This window comes from Martes martes (genome assembly GCF_963455335.1).
Source record: "Martes martes genome assembly, chromosome: 14".
NCBI classification, from domain to species: domain Eukaryota; kingdom Metazoa; phylum Chordata; class Mammalia; order Carnivora; family Mustelidae; genus Martes; species Martes martes.
In genome coordinates this window covers 58,252,758-58,273,419 of record NC_137902.1, presented here as the reverse complement: position 1 = coordinate 58,273,419, position 20,662 = coordinate 58,252,758, and the positions used below count along the sequence as shown (strand labels likewise).

Below are 20,662 nucleotides of genomic sequence, written 5' to 3'. Positions count from 1 at the left end.
TACCTAGATTTCGGTTTCTATTCTAAGCTCTAAATATTAGTGCTTTGAAGGGTATAGATTTTACTGTACATTTATTATGATTACAGAAATATCTGGATTCATTTTATCATCATATTTTCTATTATCTATTTGTCCCATATTTTTCCCAGGGTTTTTTCTCTCTCCACTTGTTTCTTCTTTTGGATAGACCAAGTTTCATATTTTCTCATCCTATTTGTCCCTTCTCCACATTTTCAAGTTATGCTGTATATTGTTACACATTTCTCAGTAGTTACTGTAGATGTTTTAACATGCTTCCTTGGAGTGTCTAAAGTAAATCAATACCTCTATCTTTCTTCCAAAAAAAATAATAAAATCCTAGAACATTTAACTTTTATTCCATTTTTACTTAACTGCATGCTATTACATCCAAGAAGATTAATTCTGTATTTTTAATTATACTAAGTATACATAAATATTAATCCTTTATAAAAGTTAATATTTGAGCAGTAGTAACCCCAGATATTTATCATTTCTTCTCCTTACAAATGCTTGTATTTGTAACTTTTTTCTTTCTCTTCAGTAATTTTTTCAGTGAAGTTGTTGACAAACTACACAACTTCATATTTGTATAAAAATGTCTTTATCTTTGTTCTTGAAATATAGTTCCATGGTATAAAAATTTAAGGTTAGTAGTTATGCTCTCAGGATTTAAAAGGGTGAATCCATTGTCTTGTACCAACTATATTTGAGAAATCAGCTAGGACATCTCTCACTTCTTATTATTTTAACATCAAAGAAACTACACTTTTCCTCATTCTGTATTCTTAGTACCCTTCTCAAGAATCAGTTGACCATAAATGTTTGAATTTATTTCTGGGTGATCTATTCTGCTTCATCAGTCTATTCGTATGTTTTTCATGCCAGTATCATACTGCTTTAATTACTTTAGCTCTGTAATATATTTTAGAATCAGGAAGTGTAATGCCTTCAACTTTGTTCTTTTTTTCTCAAGATTGTTTTGGGGGTCTTTGTGGTTCTATATGAATTTTATCATTTTTTTCTATTTATGTAAAGAATGCCATTGAGATGTTCACAGTGTTGGTACTGAACCTTGTAGATACTTTGAACAGCATGTACATTTTAACAACATTGAGTCTTTCAATCCATAAAAATGAGATGTTTTACAATTTCTGTATCCTCTTTAATCTTCTTCAGCAGTGCTTTACAGTTTCCAATGTGCAAGTCTTTTAACTCTTTGGTTAAGTTTATTCATAAGTATTCAAATTTTTTGTTGCCATCATAAATGGGATTGTTCTCTTAAACTCTTTTTAAGATAGTTCATTATTAGTGTTTACAAATACAATCAAATTTTCTATGTTGATTTTGTATCCTGCAACTTTACTGAATTTGTTTATTGTAGTTCTAACAGGTTTTTTTGAATCTTTAGTGTTTTGAATCTTTAGTGTTTTCTACTTACATGATCATGTAATTTGCCAGCAGAGTTTTACTTCTTCCTTTCCAGTTTACAAATACCTTTACTTTTTTTCTTGTCTAATTGCTCTGGCTGGAACTACAAGTAATATGTTGAGTGGAAGTAGTAAGAACAGGCATCCTTCCCTTGTACTGGATCTTAGAGAAAAGATTTAAGTTTTTCCTCATTGATTATGATATTAGCTATGAGGTTTTCACATATAGTCTTTACATAGGTGGGCTTTATTGCTGAAATGAGTTCCTTCTGAATCTAATTTGTTGAGAATTTTTATCATGAACAGGATAATGAATTTTGTCAAATACTATATCTGCAGCTATCAAGGTGTTCACAGGGGTTTTATCTTTCATTACATTAATGTGTTGTATTACACTAATTGATTTGAGTATGCTGCACCATCCTTGCATCCCAGAAATAAATCCCATTTGGTCATGACATACAATCCTTTTAATGTACTGTTAAATTCAGTTTGCTAGTATTTTCCCAAAGACATGTGCATCTAAGTTCATTAGGGATATTGGTCTGTAGTTTTCTTATGGTGTCTTTGTCTGTATTTGGTATTAGGGTGATCCTTCCTCATAGATGAGCTTGCAAGTGCTCTCTCTTCCAACAAGTGTTAGAAGTTTATAGTGATAAAAGCCTACATAGAGAAAAAAGATAAGTAAGTAAGTAAATAAATAAATAAATTGCCTTTATAGCTTTAGGACTTTTTTGGGAAAAGATAGTATTAATATATAAGTATTAAGCTAGACTAAGAAAGAAAGAAGACTGAAATAAAATTCCTTTTCTTAGGAGGTTTTTAATTACTGTTTCAATTTCCTTCTTTGTTTTGGTCTATCCAAATTTTCTATTTAATCTTGATTCAATAATATCAGGTATAAGTTTTTAAGAATTTATCCATTTCTTCTAGGTTATCTAATTTGTTGACATGTAATTGTTCACAGATTCTTAAGATTCTTCCTATTTCTCTGTTATCCGTTGTAATGTCTCCTCTTTATGATTTGATTTCAGTATTCTTTATCTTGCTTAATGCTTGTATATTAATATCTTTTTAGTTTCATTGATCTTTTCTATTGTTCTGATTTCTCCTTCATTTATTTCTGCTCAGATCTTTGTTATTTCCTTTCACCTGCTGATTTGAGGCACATTTTGCTCTTCTTTATAGTTCCTAAAGGTATAAAGGCAATTTATTTATTTACTTTTTTCTTTATGTAGGCATTTATCACTATAAACTTCCCTCTTAGTACAGCTTTTGATGCATCCCATAATTTTTAATAAGCTATATTTTCATTTTCATTTGTCACAAGATATTTTTTAAATACTCTTTTAATGTCCTCTTTAGCCCAATGTTGGGTTGTTCATAAGTGTATTGTTTAGTTTTCACCTATTCATGAATTTTCCCATTTTCCTGCTGTTACTGATTTCTAGTTTCATACCATTGAAGATAGAAAAGAGACATCATATGATTTCAAATTTCTTATAGTTATTAAGACTTGTTTTGTTTGCTTATCATGTACATAGTTTCCTGCTGTTGAGTAGAAGGTTCTATATATGTCTATTAGGTCTATCTGTCTATAATGTTGTTCAAGTCCACTGTTTCTTCTTTGTTTGTCTCTCAGAATGTACTACCCATTATTAAAAGTGGGCTATTAACGTCACCTACTCTTATTGTATTGCTGTCAATTTCTCCCTTCAGATCAGTAAATATTTGTTTTATATATTCAGGAACTCTGATGCTGGGTGCACATATATTTATAATGATTATAACTTCCTATTGAACTGACACTATTATCTATATATAATGACCTCCTTTGACTCTAGAAATAGTTTTTAATTTAAATTCTATTTTCTCTGATATAGGTATAGCCACTGTCTTAGTTACTATTTCATGGAATTTTTTTTTTCCCAAAACCTTCACTTCTAGCCTATGCGTATTATGAAAACCAAAGTGAGTTTCTTATAGATTATAGTTTATAGTTAGAACTTGGTTCTTTATCTATTTAGCCACTCTATGTCTTTTGATTGAAGAATTTAATCCATTTACATTTAAAGTAATGATTACCAGGTAAAGACTTACAACTGTGAGTGTGTTCTTATCTGATTGTTTCGTAATTTCTTTGTCCCTTTCATCCTCTCTTGCTGTTTTCCTTTATTTAAAGACTTTTTGTGGTAGTATGCCCTAATTCCTTTCTCTTTACCTTTTATGTATCTACAAGTTTTTTCTTTGTGATCACCATGAGGTTTATATAACACATCTTATAACAGTCTAATTTAAACTGATAAGAATTTAACATTAATTGCATACAAAAAACCAAACTTCTATTCCACCTTCCCATTATACCCTTCTGATGTTACAACGTACATACTTTTATATTGTGCATTTCTTAACATAATTTCATTATTTTGAATATATTGTCTTTTAACATTAATATAAAAATTAAAAATTATTTACTCACCACCATTATAGTAATAACAGTGTTCTGTTTTGTCCATATAATTACCTTTTCCAATGAGTTTCGTAACTTATGTTGCTTAGAGTCCAGTCATCTCAATTTGAAGAACTCCCTTTAGCATTTCCAGTAGGTAGAGCTACTGGTAATGAACCCTTTCATTTTTGAGAAAGCCTTTATCCTCTCTTCATTTTTGAAGGACAAGTTTGGCAGGTATAATATTCTTGATTTGTATTTCTTTTTCTTTCAGAAATTTGAATGTATCATCACATTCCCTTTTGGTCAGCAAGGTTCCTGTAAATTCTCTTGTTGCTTTCAAATTTCTTTTTGTTGTTATTTTTTGGCAATTTGGTTATACTGTTTCTTGGTGTGGGTCTCTCTCACTCATCATTTTTGGTATTCTTTAGATTAGGTTAAGGGAACTCTGGCTTATCAAGCATAATAACATTTATATTATAGGGGGATCCAAAAAGGAGAGAGAGAGAGAAGGGGATAGAAAACTTATTTAAGGAAATACTATTTGAAAATTTCCCTAATCTGGAGAATGAAACAAATACCTGGGTCCAAAAATAGTAATTAAACATAATAATAAATAATAACAATAAGCATAATAATGAATAAACATAATAATTAAAATGGTAAAAACTAATTAATGAAAGAATTGTAAAAGCAGCAAGAGAAAAGAAAACAGTTACATACAAGGAAAACTTATGAGATATCAGCTGATTTTTCACCACAAACTTTGCAGGCCAGAAGAGAATGGCATGATACATGCAAAGTGCTAAAAGGAAAAAAAAAATCCCACAAACAAGAACACTCTACCCAACAAGGTTATCATTCAGAACTGAAGGAAATGTAAAGCTTTCCAAAATAACTTCATCATCACTAAACCAACCTCACAAAAAATATTAAAGGGAACCCTTTAAAAGTGGCAAGGAAAGGCCATAACTACTTGTAAGGAAAGAAAAATAAAAGAAAGGAAAAAAATCTCACAGGTAAAAGCAAACATACAGCAAAAGTAGTATATTAATCACATAAAAAGTCAGTATGGAAGTTAAAACACGAAAGCAGTAAAACCAATTATTATATAAAAATTAGTCAAGTGATACACAAAATAAAAAGATATAAAACATGACATCATATACATAAAACATAGAGGACAGCGTAAAAATATGGCACTTTAGGAATGTGCCTGAACTAAAGCAAACATCAACTTAATATAGACTGCTATACAGATAGAATCTTATATATGAATCCAGTGTAACAACAAATTAAAAACCTATAATAAATTTTTTAAAAAATGTAAAGAAAGGAATCCACGCATCACACTAACGAAAGCCATCAAACCACAAGGGAAGAGAGTAAGAGAAGAAAGAAATAGAGAAGAACTACAAAAACAACCAGAAAATAATTAATAAAATGACAATAGGTACATACCTATCAATAATTATTTAAATGTAAATGGACTAAATGCTCCAACTAAAAGACACAGGGTGACTAAATGGGTAAAAAGTGAGACCCATCTATATAATGCCTATAAGAAACTTACTTCAGACCAAAGGACACATAAAGGCTGAAAGTGAGGGGTGGAAAAAGATATTCCATGCAAATGAAGGCAAAAAAAGCTGCAGTAGCACTACTTATATCAAACAACGTAGATTTTAAAAGAAGACAGTGATAAAGGGATCAATCCAACAAGAGGATACAACAATTATAAATATCTATGCACCCAGCATAGGAGCTCCTAAATACCTAGGGCAAGACCTATAGGAAGAAATTGACAAGAATACAAAAATAGTAAGAGACTGATCTAAAGGCACCTGTACCCCAATGTTTATAGCAGCAATGTCCACAATAGCCAAACTGTGGGAAAGAGCAGAAACATCCATTGACAGATGAATGGATAAAGATGTAGTATATACATACAATCGAATATTATTAGGCCATCAAAAGAATGAATACTTACCATTTACATTAACATGGTTGGAACTGGACGGTATTATGCTGAGTGAAATTAGTCCATCAGAGAAAGACAATTATCATATGGTTTCACTCATGTGTGGAATATAAGAAACAGTGCAGAAGATCATAGGGGAAGGGAAGGAAAACTGAATGGAAAGTCATCAGAGAGGGAGAAAAACCATGAGAGACTCTTACTATAGGAAACAAACTCAGGGTTGCTGGAGAGGAGGTGGGTGGGGTAATGGGGTAATTGGGTAATGGGCATTAAGGAGGGAATGTGATATGATAAGCACAGGGAGTTATACACAACTGATGGACTGTTGAACACTATATCCAAAACTAATGATGTACTATATGTTGGCTAATTGAATTTAAATTAAACAAAAAAGAATAGGAGATTTTAACACCCCCACTTACATCAATCATACAGTCAGATAATCGTTAAGGAAATAGTGGCTTTGAATGGCACATTAGACCAGATGAACCTAAAAGAAATATATTACATTCTATCCCAAAACAGCAGAATGTACATTCTTTTCACAGGCACACAGAACTTTTTCCAGAACAGATCACATTTTAGACCACAAAACAAGTCTCAATAAATTTAAGAAGATTTAAAACATATCTAGCATCTTTTCTGACCACAGTGGTATGAAACTAGAAATTAATTATATTAAAAGTGTAGTATAGACATTTTAATATTTGTTCCTCCAATCCATGAGCATGGAATGTTTTTCCATTTCTTTGTGTCATCTTCAACTCTTTTCATAAATGTTTTATAGATTTCAGAGTGCAAGTCTTTAACCTCTTTGGTTAGGATTATTCCTAGGTATCTCACTGGTTTTGGCACAAAGCAATCTACACATTTAATGCAATCCATATTAAAATACTACCAGCATTTCTCACAGAGCTAGAAAAAAAAATCCTAAAATTTGCATGGAACCATAAAACACCCTGAACAGCCAAGGCAACCTTAAAAAAGAAAAGTAAAGTTGGAGCCATCACAATTCTGGACTTGAAGTTATATTACAAAACTATAGTGGTCAAAACAGTATGGACCAGGTACAAAAATAGACATATAGAGTAATAAAACAGAATATAAAACCCAGAAATGATCCCACAAATATATGGTCAATTAATCTTTGACAAAGCAGGAAGGATATTCAATGGGAAAAAGTCTCTTCAACAAATGGTGCTGGGAAAACTGGACAGCAACATGGAAAAGAAAGAAACTATACCACTTTCTTACACCAAACACAAAAATAAATTCAAAATGGATGGAAGACCTAAATGTGAGACCTGCAACCACAAAATCCTAGAAGAGAGTACAGGCTGTGACCTCTTTGACATCGGCTGCAGCTATGTCTCCTGAGGTAAGGGAAACAAAAGCAAAAAGACCTATTGGTATTTCACCAAAATAAAAAGCTACTGGACAGTGAAGGAAACAATCAACAAAACTAAAAGGCAACCTACAAAATGGAAGAAGATATTTGGAAATGATATATCTGACAAAGGATTAGTATTGAAAACATATAAAGAACTTTCAAAACTCAACACCCCAAAAATGAATAATCCAATTTAAAAATGGGCAGAAGAATGAACATTTTACCAAAGAAGATATACAGGTGACCAACAGATAAAAAGATGTTCAACATCACTCATCATTAGGGAAATACAAATCAAAACTACAATGAGGTAACACTTCACACCTGTCACAACGGCTAAAATCAACAAGAAACAGTAGGTGCTAGCAAGGATATAGAGAAAGGGGAACCCTCTTGCATTGCTGGTGGGAATGCAAACTGGTGCCACCACTTTGGAAAACAGTCTGAAGATCCCTCAGAAAGTTAAAACTAGAACTACCCATCAATCTAACAATTGCACCACCAGATATTTATCCAAAAAATACAAAAATTTTACTTCAAAGGAATATATGCACCCTGATTTTTGTAGAAGCATTGTCTACAAAAAACAAATCATGGCAGCAGTCCAAGTGCAGCAGTGCAAATGCCCACTGACCAATGAATAGATAAAGAAGAGGTAGCATATATATATACAATGGAATATTACTCCATCATATAAAAGTAGAATGAAATCTTGGCATTTGCAAAGACATGGATGGAGCTAGAGTATTATGCTAAGTGAAATAAGTCAGCCAAAAAGACAACTTCCATATGATTTCATTCATAGTGAGAATTTAAGAAATAAAACAAAGGAAAAAAAGAGAGAGAGAGGCAAACCAAGAAACAGACTCTTAATTACAGGTAACAAACTGATGGTTACCAAAGGGGAGGTGAATGGGGAGATGGGTTAAGTAGGTCATAAGGATTAAAAAGTTCACTTGCCATGACGAGCACCAGGTATTGTACGGAAGTGCTGAATATATTGTACACCTGAAACTAATATTACACTATATGTTAACTAACTGGAACATAAATAAAACCTTTTAAAAATTTTAGAAAATAAAAATTCAATTGCAAGGAAAAAAAAACCGGAAAAAAAAAAAACACCTGCAAACCTGTGGAGGCTAAACAATGGTAGCTACTATACAACTTAGGCATCAATGAAAAAATAAAAAAGGAAGTAAAAAATACATGGAGACAAATGAAAATTAGAACACAATGACCCAAAATCTTTGAGACACAACAAAAGGAGTTCTAAGAGGGAATTTTAGTGATACAGACTTACCTCAAGAAACAAGAAAAATGTCAAGTAAACACCCTAGCCTTATATCTATAGTAACTAAAAAAAAAAATAAGAACAAAGCCCAAACATAGCAGATGAAGACAGGAAAAAATAAAGATTAGAATGAAAATAAGGGAACTACAGACTACAAAAACAATAGAAAGCATTAATGAAACCAAGAGCTGTGTCTTTGAAAAATAAATAAACCTTTAGTCGAATCCAACAAGAAGAGGCAGGAATCAAATAATATCAGAAGTAAAGGAGGAGAAATAACAAATGACATTACATAACTACAAAGAATTATAAGAGAATATTGTGCAAAATTATATGCCAACACATTGGACAACCTGGAAGAAATGAGTAAATTCCTAGAAACACAATCTTCTAAAACAAAATCAAGAAAATAGAAAACTTGAACAGACCAATTAATAGTAATGAAATTGAATCAGTAGTCAAAAGACTCTCAACAAACAAAAGTCTAGGACTAGATGGCTTCACAAGTAAACTTCCTCAAACATTTAGAGAAGAATTAATACTATTCTATTCAAGCTATACTAAAATAGGAGAGGAAGAAAAAGTTCTAGATTTATTCTATGAGGCCAGTACTACCGTGGCACCAGAACCTAACAAAGATACTACGAAAAACAAAAGTACAAAAAAAATACTACAAAAAAATCTCTGATAAACATAGGTGCAAAAATTCTCAACAAAATATTAATAAATGGAATTCAACAGCACATTAAAATGATCATTTACCAGGACCACATGTGTTTGATTCCAGGGATGCAAGAGTGGGTCAATATTTATGAATCAATCAGTGTGCTATATCATATTAACTAGGAGAAGAATAAAAACCATGTGATCATTTCAATAGATACAAAAAAAGCTTTCAGCAAAGTACAACGTCCATTCATGATAAAAACTCTCAATAAACTGGACTCAGAGGAAACATACCTCAACATAATAAAGACCATAAATAGAAAGCCTAAAGCTAATATCACACTCAATGGGAAAAAAACTGAAAACTTCCTCTAAAATCAGGAACAAGACAAGAATGGCCAATCTAACCACTTGTATTCAATACAAAACTGGAAGTCCTAGCCATAGTAATCAGATAAGAAAAAGTCATAATAAAAGACATCCAAATTGATAAAGAAGCAAAACTGTCACTATTTCAGATAACGTGATACCCTGTATAGAAAACTCTAAAGACTCCACCAAAAAAACTTTTAGAACTAATAAATGAATTCAGTAAAGTTGCAGGATACAAAATTAATATATAGAAATGCACTGCATTTCTATACGCTAACAACAAAGTAGCAGAAAGAGAATTTTTTTTTTTAAAATCCCATATAGAAATACACCAAAAAGAATAAAATACCTAAGACTAAACTTAACAAAGGAAGTGAAAAACCTATACTCTGGGGGATGACTGGGTGGCTCAGTGGGTTAAAGCCTCTGCCTTCGGCTCAGGTCATGATCTCAGGGTCCTGGGATCGAGCCCCGCATCGGGCTCTCTGCTCGGCAGGGAGCCTGCTTCCACCTCTCTCTCTCTGCCTGCCTCTCTGCCTACTTGTGATCTCTGTCTGTCAAATAAATGAATAAAATCTTAAAAAAAAAAATACTCTTTTGGTATCTTCTATCGATCCTAGGAAATTCTTAGTATCTTTTCTATACTTTTCTCTCTTCTGGATCTTGTATTAGAATATTTTAAAACTTGTCACGCATCTTCCATGTATCTTAACTGCCTTAAAAAATATTTTTATTTTTGTGTCTCTTTGGTGCATTACAAAGAACTTCTTAAACTCTATCTCTCAGATCATTAATTCTCTAGTATCCTGTCTTGCCTATCGAATTTTTCATGATTATATTTTTCATTTTAGATAGCTCTGCCCGGTCAATTTTGACAGCCTTTTGTTCCTTCACCATACTCGTCACACTTCAGTAAATAAGTAAGTGAATAATATATATTAAGCAAATTTATATTCACTATCATTATTTCAATATCTGCAGTGTTTTAAGTTCTGATTCTGCAGTTTGTTTTCTGCAAAGTCTCATTCATGTATCTTGCCTATTTGTGTGAGTTGTGACAATTTATTTTCCTAGGACCTGTATGAGAATTTTTTGTGGAATAGGTAAGAAGTGCACAGAGAACTCGAGTTTACTTCTGGCATGTACTTGGATGTACTGCTAAGACAGAACCACCTTATATTTTCAGCTTGGGTTTTAGAAGCTATTCAGATAATATGAATTCTGACCCAAAGTCCAGATACAGATAAAATTATGGGTAAAAAATCTCTAAGACAGTCGTGCCTGGATGGCACAGTCAGTTAAGCATCCAACTCTTCATTTCAGCTCAGGTCATGATCTCATCACGGTTGGAAACTGAGCCCCCGTTCAGGCTCCACACTTGGCAGGAAGTCTGCTATACTCTCTCTCCCTCTCCTCCCTCTGCCCTTCCCCTCACCCCACTCCTGGCATGCGCACACTCTCTCTAAAATAAATAAATAAATCATAAAAAAAAAAATCTCCAAGGTATTTTGTACTCTTTTTTTCTGAACTGCCCAGAGCCAAAGTTAAGCCAGCCAAGCTTTCCAATCTCCTGCTATAGGAAAGTGTTTTTCTTGTTCATTCAATAAGATAGTCAAATTAAAGGATCCTCAGCTTCATGCAAAGGCTCTCATGTGACTTTCCAGGTGGCAGAATATAAGCTTTGCTTTTTGTCCTCAGTTCATGGTCTTTCAAAATTCAAGCTACAGGCCATAATCGAAAAGAAATTCTCACATCAGCCAGCGCAGTGCTGTTGCTGGTTTGCTAATCTGGATGTCTGCTCTTTGTATCTGGCTGACCTCAACTGAATTTCCTTAATTTACTATCATATTACCCATGTATTTAAAAATATTTTATATATCACTTTTAGTTCTTCTGGTTCACTATATTTCTAGAAATCAAACCTTTAAAAAAATATTATAGTGCTTTTAGACATCAGTGATGCCTATTTTTCTTTAGCTGTGAAATGCTTCTCTGATTGAGGAATGTCCTGTTTTCTCCTTCAGGTAAAAACATTCCTCAAAATTATTACTCTTAGTAAAGACAGCACATCTTGGCAGTTGCAGGGAATCTAAACTAAGGATAGAAATTAGGCTAAATAGCTACTAAGAATAGAAAATTTTTCTCTTATCACAGAAAAAAATCTAAGCAGCCTATCACTTAGATATGTTTCTAGTAGTTACCTCACTAAATTCATGTCCCAGTTAAAAGTTAAGTAGAGCAATATGCCCCGAGTACATACACTACCAACTGGAAAAAGGAGAGGGGAAAAAAGGAGTAAAGGGAAAATGCTCTTCAATCCAAATCACAAAATGACATACAGCATTGCTACCTGCATGCTTTCCTTTCTTCCTCCTTCTTGCTTCCTTCAATTCAATGATAATCACCTTGCACTTACTATGTATAGAGCATCATTCTAGGTGTTGGAAATACAACAGGAAATAAAGAAATGTGTGAATGATGATACAGAAATGAATATCTAAAAATAAGAAAATAAATATGATAGTTCTTTGAAAATGAAAAAAATACTAAAAAAAAAACTTATTATCATCTTTATCACATGAGGATCTGGATAATTCTTACAGACCATGATTATAAAAGCTACTTTATCCTACTGCACAAGAGAAAATATGTCTTAATGGACTTGGAGTTTCAAAGCAATTTTCACTAGCAAAGTTTCTTGCTTAAAAGTATTTTCAAAATTCTGTTAATCTATAATTTGACGCTTCTCAATTCTCATTCAGTCACAAATGCATAAGAACGCCCTATAATTCACATTAGGCTCTCCAATGAATCAACCCCTTTAGCTTGCATAGTGTTCTAATTCAAGTTCTATTTTCTCCTTTACCAATAAATCTCGGATTCCATACCCACAACCAGCCGTGAGCCAGAATGAAAGATTTAACAAAGCTTCAGCATGGTAGTTGTTGAATAAGCACTCTGATACATTTCCACACTATAAACATTTAATGAGACTTACTCCCAACAGAGTATTTACTACATCAGTTTATTTCATAGTATTATATTTGCAGAAGCAAGACAGAGCAAAGGTTATTTTGGATCTTTTACCAAAACAGCTTCCTGTAAATAAAGAAAAATGCAACCATTTAATTTACAAAACCATTTTAAAAAGCTAAATGCTCAATAAATTCTGCTTTATCTAGTTCAGACAGCCTCAGCACCTATTTGTAACTCAGATATTTTATATATATTTTGTACTGGTTTGAGCAGCCTTAGCTTTAACCGAGAACTGATTTCAAAGGTTGTTAAGACAGCATTAAGATTTCTAGGAAATATCTTTGGGACTCCCTCCTGCCTTGTTCAGAAGTGAGTCAGCCACTTATCTTGAAAAAGGGAAGGTGCCATCACTATACCTATTCCCACTCCTGTCAGTGCTACACACACACACACACACACACACACACGCACGCACATATTTTCTCCTTCTCTCTAACCACTGCCTTATCTTGCCTGTAGCAGCCACTTTCAATTAAAGTAAGATAGAAGTCCCAAAAAAAGGGAAGAATTTGAAAATCGTCTGTTTTCTTCTATAATTCCAAGAATATAGAGTGAATGTCTGGGATAAACTGGACATCTTATCTCCCGACATAATTCTGTTTAGTACTATGAAAAATGTTATATACAATTCTATCCATCCATTTTAACAAATTTTACCTCACCGTATTAGCTACTCTCCAATTACAGACTAGTTCTATTTAAATGACCCAGGGGCTTGGTTACATTTATAATTTCTCTGTTGGATCATACAGACTAAGAATCTTAGCATAAAAAAGCACATTAAGTAGTATCTGTGAGAATTCAATACAGCACAGAACTTAGAAATACTTTCTGGAATTAGACTAGATCACTTCCTGGATACTACCACTCACTAGGCTTCTGATTTGAGCAAGTTATATAACTTATCTAAGTCTTAGTTTTATTTTGTTTTATTCTGTAAAACAAAAGTATTTATCTTATAAGGACACTGTAATAATTCATACATTTATGTTAACTATTTACCTATCAAGAAATGTTACATACTAACATATGGGGGACCTAACTTCTGCTAGTATCACTGGTATAAAATTACTAAGAAACACAATCTTGCCTACAAAGAGTTTTCAGTCTTATTTTGGGTACCATTCAAGAGTCACCACTAATCATCTACCTTATTTAGTTTCTAGAATTTTCACATAGGTGCTACTAACTAGAAACAACAAATTTTTGCACAGGAACTGATAATAAGGAATTTAATCATGTTAGATTAGAAATAAAGGTTCTATTTAAAGACATATAACTAAAGGGAAAACATAAAGAAAGGTTATAAATGTAAATGAATTAGATTTTTCATGCTGTTTATCATGAAAGTAAAATAATGTTATGAACAATATAGGAATTATATGTGCTTAGTTTATTTTTTACATTACCAGGAAAACTTTAATTTAATTTAATTGCATTGATTTCATTAGGGAAGATTTTGCCTCCAAGTAGTCATCTCCACTCATGATAAGGAGAGCTAAAATTTATCGAGCACTTATTATGTGCCAGTCACTGTTCTAAGCATTTCACCTGTACTATTAATTTACTGATTCTGACAACACTATGATGTAGGCCCTATTATTATTCCCATTTTAGTGGTAAGAAAACTGAGAATTAAATAACTTTCCTAACAAGTGCCACAGCTGAGATAGGAACCCCAACATAAAGAGATCTAAAACCTTTATCTTTAAGCGTTACTCTACCTTGCTTCCCATTAAACTGCATGTCTGACTTGTATAGCTAATTATCTTTGACATCAAACTTTAATGTCTGATAAATATCTCAAACTCAACATGTTGAAAATTGAGTTTCTGATCTCCCTCTCAAAACTGGCTTCACCCACAGTGTTCCCTATCATGGTTGATGAAAGCTATCCATGCAGTTGCTAAAGAAAAAACAAAAAAACAAAAACAAAAAACCTTGTCATTATCTCTGGTAGACACAGAGGTGTACTGTCCACATCTCCCTTCCAAGTAGGACTTACTGTTCAGCTGTGGGGACTGAGGCCAGCAGATGGCCCCCAGTGGTCAGTTCCTCAGTTGCAAGGGGCTGCTCCTTCTTCCCTATCCCTGGACATCATATAGCCTTCCCAGGGCAGGATGACCTGCGCCCAGTGACTGACAGAGGCAAAGTTAAAAAAAAAAAAAAAAAAAAAAGAGGAAAGGAAAAAAAAAGAAGTCTGGCTATTTCTGCTTGACAAGGTACTCTAGAGGGCACTCCTCCTTCTAGAGCTCTCTGCTGATGATCTAGGCTTTGTGGATCTGGCTTACAGGTAGACTTTTTTGGCTCAATCCTGCTCCCTTCCTCTTTCCTTCTCACATACTAATTCATAACATCACTCTGTATCCCAAACTCTGTTCAGTGTGTGTTTTGGATGACCCAGCCTGCAAGGTCAGCCATGACTCCTTTCTCTCACATCTGACATCCGTTCTGTCAAATCCAGTTGGCTTCACTTACAAAATTTAGCCTTAATATTCAGTGATGCCACCCTGGTCCAAACTAAACTGTGAGGTGGAATGAGGTGATGAACATAAAATATAAGAATGGAACATATATTACCATAATAGCTTTCTGCCTGATTTTTTTAGCTTCTTTCTTTGTTCCCCTTCAGTCTATACTCTACAGGCAGCTGATATAGTCCTTTTAAGACTCAAGTGTCATACCTCTGCTTAGTACCTTACAATAAATCCCATTTAACTTGAACTAAAAGCCAGAGCCCCTAAAATCCCACAGAGTCCTCCGTAACCTGTCTCCATTGGGTCTCCTCAGTTCAGCTCTGACTCATCCCCTTATTCTCCCCACTCAGGCACCCTGGTTTCTGTGCTGCCCCTTAAACAATGGGACATGATTTCAAACCTTCGTCCTAGATCCCCAACTGCCCAATTATCTAATCTCTTTCAAGCCTCCAAGTCATTTTGCCTTCTCAGTGTAACATTCTGTACAATTTACTTATCTACAATGTCCACTGCTTTTGTTTTTTTTGCCTCTATTCTTCTGTGAGAACATAAGCTTCATGTGAGCAGTACTCAATTTGATCCCAAGCATAAAGAACATAGCCAATGATAAGTATTTGTGGAATGGATAAATCCTATATTTCATAAATTGATTGATGTAAACTAAAATCATCATTTCAGTGTAATCAACAATCCCACTTTAAATTCATTAACTTCCTTGGGAGAAATGTAAAGGAATCAAAAGTCTACTGATAGAATATTTTCCTGCTAATCATTTTATTGGAAGACACAAGGCAATGATGGAGACTGATAAAGTAATTGGATTTTTATTTACTCATAGTCTACACTCCAATCTGAAAACCCATATCTGTTTATTTTCATATTGAGACACAGCAAATCACATTTTATCTTTCTCTCCACTTACCTCAAGCTCATCAAGGGCACTTCCCAGTGTTGCTGCCTTAGGTTCTGGTGGGGCATGCATATTCTGGATGCCTTGTGAAGCATTTGAAATTACATTGAGGGCATTGTGAATTTCTTCACAAATTTCTTCCTTGCTGGCTTGGAGGGAAGCAACATCAGAATGTTCCAAACAAGCTGAGCAAATTGAATGCAAGAGGGGCGAGTTCTCCTTCAGTGAGGCCCGGGCCCCTGCAATTTCATCCCTCTGATTTGGAGATTTTAAGTCCTAAGGAAACACATAAAAAGAGAGCTTCCTTACCATGGGTTATAAAAGAAAGATTTATACAAAAAAGCTCCATTTTTCTGTCAATATAAATGAAAAGATAATAGACACTAAGAAGTCAGGTATAAATTAAAATCAAGGGCATCAATTATTCCTACACTCCTTCAGATTCTGTTAAAAAGTTCTACAATAGGAAAGTTGAGCCAATTAGCAAATAAAGGTCACAATGGCGCAGATGTATAATAACTAAGTAGATCTTATATTTGTCAGTCACATCTTGCTTATAAGTCAGAAAAATACTCTGACATTCACATTATTAAGCGCATTATAAGAGAGCCTGAATTACAAGGATGTTGATTACTTATTTCCATAGATGTTTATGACTGCATTTAACCTTTTCATTAAAACTAAACTGATTCAGTTAAGAATATTAAATTGAGCCTCCTACCATTCAGCTATTTTCCACTTTTTTTCAGAAATACTTACTAATAATTTAATCCTGGATCTTTCTTTCTTTGACATTTATTTTAAAAATAGTTATTGAGCACTTAGCATATGCTAGCCCTGTGCTAGACACCAAGGGTACAGATGTGAATCCTACCAGGATCCTGTTCTCCTGAAGCTTATGTTCTTGTTTGAGGGGGTGGGGGACTATCAACAAAGAATAAACTAGGTAAACAAATACACAAGACAATTTCAGGCAATGATAAATGCTGTGAAGAAAACATAAAAGTGAAATGTCATAGAGATGGCTTTAGCTTGGGTGGTCAGAAAAGATATTTCTGAATATGACATTTGCAGTAAATATAAATGAAAAGCATTCCAAACAGTGGGAAGACAGGGAAGAGAAAGTCTGATATAAGTGATAGCTGATCAAAATTAGCTCAAAATACCATGGAAAAAACTGGTAAACACTACATTAGCCAAGTGATAAAGGTCAACATCATCAGTGATGTCATGTGGGTATCATGCAGCCCTTGACACACTGTGACAAGAGCAGCACTTCACCTCTCTGCTATTCTCTCCAAAAGTCCACAACCCCAATCTAATCATGAGGAAAACGACAAGCAAAACCAGATTGGGGAACATCCTGCATGATACCTGGACAATATTCCTCAAGAATGATAAGGTCATGAAAAAGAAGGAGACTGATAAACTGCACAAACCAAAGGAGATAGGGGAGACATGACAACTAAAGGCAATGTGGTACCCTGGACTGGTTCCTGGAACAGAAAGAAGGCATTCATAGAAAAATTGGTGAAATCCAAATAAAACCTGTAGTTGAGTTAATAGTAATACATCAATGTTTGTTCAGAAGTAGCAAATGTAAGATATTAACAACAGAGGAAACCAGAAGAAAGGTAGATGAGTATTCTCCATACTATCTGTACAACGTTTCTGGAAATCTAAAATTATTAATGTAAAGTAAAAGTTCATCTTAAAGAAAACTAATTCAAGAGAGCTTAACAATAGCTTATGTATTCCACATACCTTATCTTATATAATCTTTATAAAACTTATGAAAATATATTATCTCCCCCACTTTAAAGGGAAGAAAAATGAGGTTTAGAAAGACTAAGTTCCTGAGCCAAGTTACAGAACAAGAAGGTGGCATTTCTTGTACCGTAACCCAAGTCAGTATGACTGCTAAGCCATGATGTTAACAACTATGTTACAGTCTTTCCTACACAGGAAGGATTTCCTTTATTTGCTACTATACAGGGACGAGTAATGACATAATTTATAAAGTGCTTCTAGATAGTATCTTATTGATCATCACAACACCCTTTGAGGCAGTAAGGCTGGTGTTATTAGCCCCATTTTAACTAAATAGGTATTTAGTGTAAGGAGATTAAGAAGCTGGCAAAATAACTGAGATCTAAACCTAAGTCTTCTGATTGCAAATCCCATGCATTTTTCAAAACACTTTGCTACCTCGGGATAATGTTGCTTGAGGTTAATAAATGGCTGTGCTACTATATTTTTAGTTCCTTCCTTTCTGAAAATAAAGGCTGTCTGTGACTTCATGCAGGCTCTAGGGGAGATTAGCTTCTTTACAAGATGTAGGGAGGACAGTTAGAAGTAGCTGTCAACTCACTGTTTGTACTCACTAATTACCCGAAACAAGACACTTTGTAGTTTTCTTGGCTTGCTATGATTTCCCCCTTATATTTCTGGTCTAGGTTCTAGTTCCAGCTCTGTCATTAGCACTGTGCTCGGGGTAAGTCTTCTACTCTTTCAGTGAATGTTTTTCCATCTCTAAATGTGGGGTAATGATACTTTTACCAATGTTCTCACGAGATTGAGTAAGTAGCACATCAGAAATGGAATGTACTTGAAAAATAGTAGAGAATTATGGAAAGAGGACAAAATTATTCTTCCTAAAATATTCCTAAAATAGTCTTCCTAAAATTTATCAAACGTGGTGTACTGTTTTTGTCCTGTGATGCTCTTAGTGATTTTCAAACTTCCCACAATTTTATAGCACTACCTACATTTATCTCAGTGTGATTTGGAGGAAAAATAATTCAATGTTTAGATAGGATGCACATTTCTCAGAGGTATAATGATAAAAAGTATGAGTATTCAGAAGGAGCTGAAGAAAATTCTCTGCATAATAGAGCAATAATCAAACCTAATTACATAATACCCTCCAAAGTGACCTACGCATTACACTGCTCTATGCAGAATGGCAAGGTCAATGTTTAGGTAGTTTCTGAAAGGTGGAAGTTTGTGAACATATATCACTACAAAGGAAGATAAGGTTTAAAGTATTAGTTCTTTTACTCTGATGATGGCTATGTATATCTCACCATTAACTGTGGTAACTTTAATGTTGTAGGAACTTTGGAATTAAAAAAAAAAAATTCTAGGGATGCCTGGGTGACTCAATCAATTAAGCGTCTGCTTTTAGCTCAGGTCATGATCCCAGAGTTCTGGGATCGAGTCCTGCACTGGGCTCCCTGCTCAGCAGGGAGTCTGCTTCTCTCTTTCTCTTTGCCCACCTCTGCACCTTTGCTCTTGTGCTCTCTCTCTCGCTCACTCACTCCCTCTCTCTCAAATAAATAAATACTTTTAAAAAATTCTAAAACATTTTGGAGTTTGAGCCTATGCTTTGTTATCCCCGCCCAAGGCAACTACCAAATCCTGAATAGCAAGCTGATAAATCTGTGAGAAAGGATAGATTCAGTGAACATATAAAAAAATAACATATTATGGCAGCAGGTGGGGGGGGGAAGAAAGGCATGTTACAGAGTTTAAGTAAAGGAAATTGAGAAGGCAAGATCATTTCTCCTGAAGGATATCTCAAAGGATAAATTTAATGTAGGAAATAGGTACACAGATAAAAGGGGAACAAATGGGGGCACCTAGGTGACTCAGTTGTTAAGCATCTGCCTTCAGCTTAGGTCATGGTCCCAGGGTCCTGGGATCGAACCCTACATCAGGATCTCTGCTCAGCAGGAAGCCTGCTTTCCTTTTCCCACTCCCCCTGTTTGTGTTCCTATTCTCACTGTCTCTCTCTCTCTGTCAAATAAATAAATAAAACCCTTAAAAGGCGGCGGGGGCGGGGATTAATACCATTCTTCTAAACAAAAGGTTGGGGTGGTGACTGTGGTTATTTTATTTTGTTTTGACAGATGATATCATGGGTTCAAAGGTTCCTAGGCTGTTGATTTATCCTAAAATTTTAAATCAGGTCAAAATAGGAATTAAATGATAGGGTCAGGGCACCTGGGTGTCTCAGTCAGTTAAGCATCTGCCTTCAGCTAGGGTAATGATCCCAGGGTCCTGGGACTGAGTCCTGCATCAGGGTCCCTGCTGAGCAGGGAGTCTGCTTCTCCTTCTCCCTCTGTTGCTTCTCTCTCCGTCAAATAAATACATCCCCCTCCCCCCCAAAAAATGATAGGGTCAATTAGGGATTTCTCTGGACAGAGAAGTCTAAAGAATTCAGCTCCTTGGGAATTGATACTTTTTTAATATCTTTTTTTAAATTGCTCCAGAAGAAAAAGCTCACATAAGATATCCAAGTTTAGGAGACATTAAATGCTTCCAGCTGATGCAGAAACACACAGATGGGATTAAAAAAGACCTTACAAGTCTGTGCAAGTGGGTAGAGAAGCAACATATGAGTTTTAACCCTGGCAAGAGAACAAAATATATTTAGGAATTTTAAAGATCACAAAGTATAAAAATGGAGGGCTCTAAGATATCAGTTAATTAATTCAACCATTCACTCAATAAATATTGTTGAGTACTTCTATAGATCAGGCAGTACACTAATGTTAAGAATGCAAAGATAAAAAGAGCACATGGGTGGCTCCGTCGGTTAAGCATCTAACTCGGTTTCGGCCTTGGTCATAACCTC

General features: G+C 34.3%; 1 protein-coding gene across 1 annotated transcript in view; it reads right to left on the bottom strand.

Moving 5' to 3' along the window:
- The window catches only part of CTNNA3 (catenin alpha 3), a 1,754,201-nt gene that overhangs the window by 1,285,777 nt on the left and 447,762 nt on the right, over window positions 1–20,662 (bottom strand). Inside the window, exon 6 of the mRNA XM_080823473.1 lies at window positions 16,036–16,299. Coding sequence (XP_080679599.1) covers window positions 16,036–16,299 — 264 coding nt within the window. The remainder of the gene's footprint in view (window positions 1–16,035; window positions 16,300–20,662) is intronic.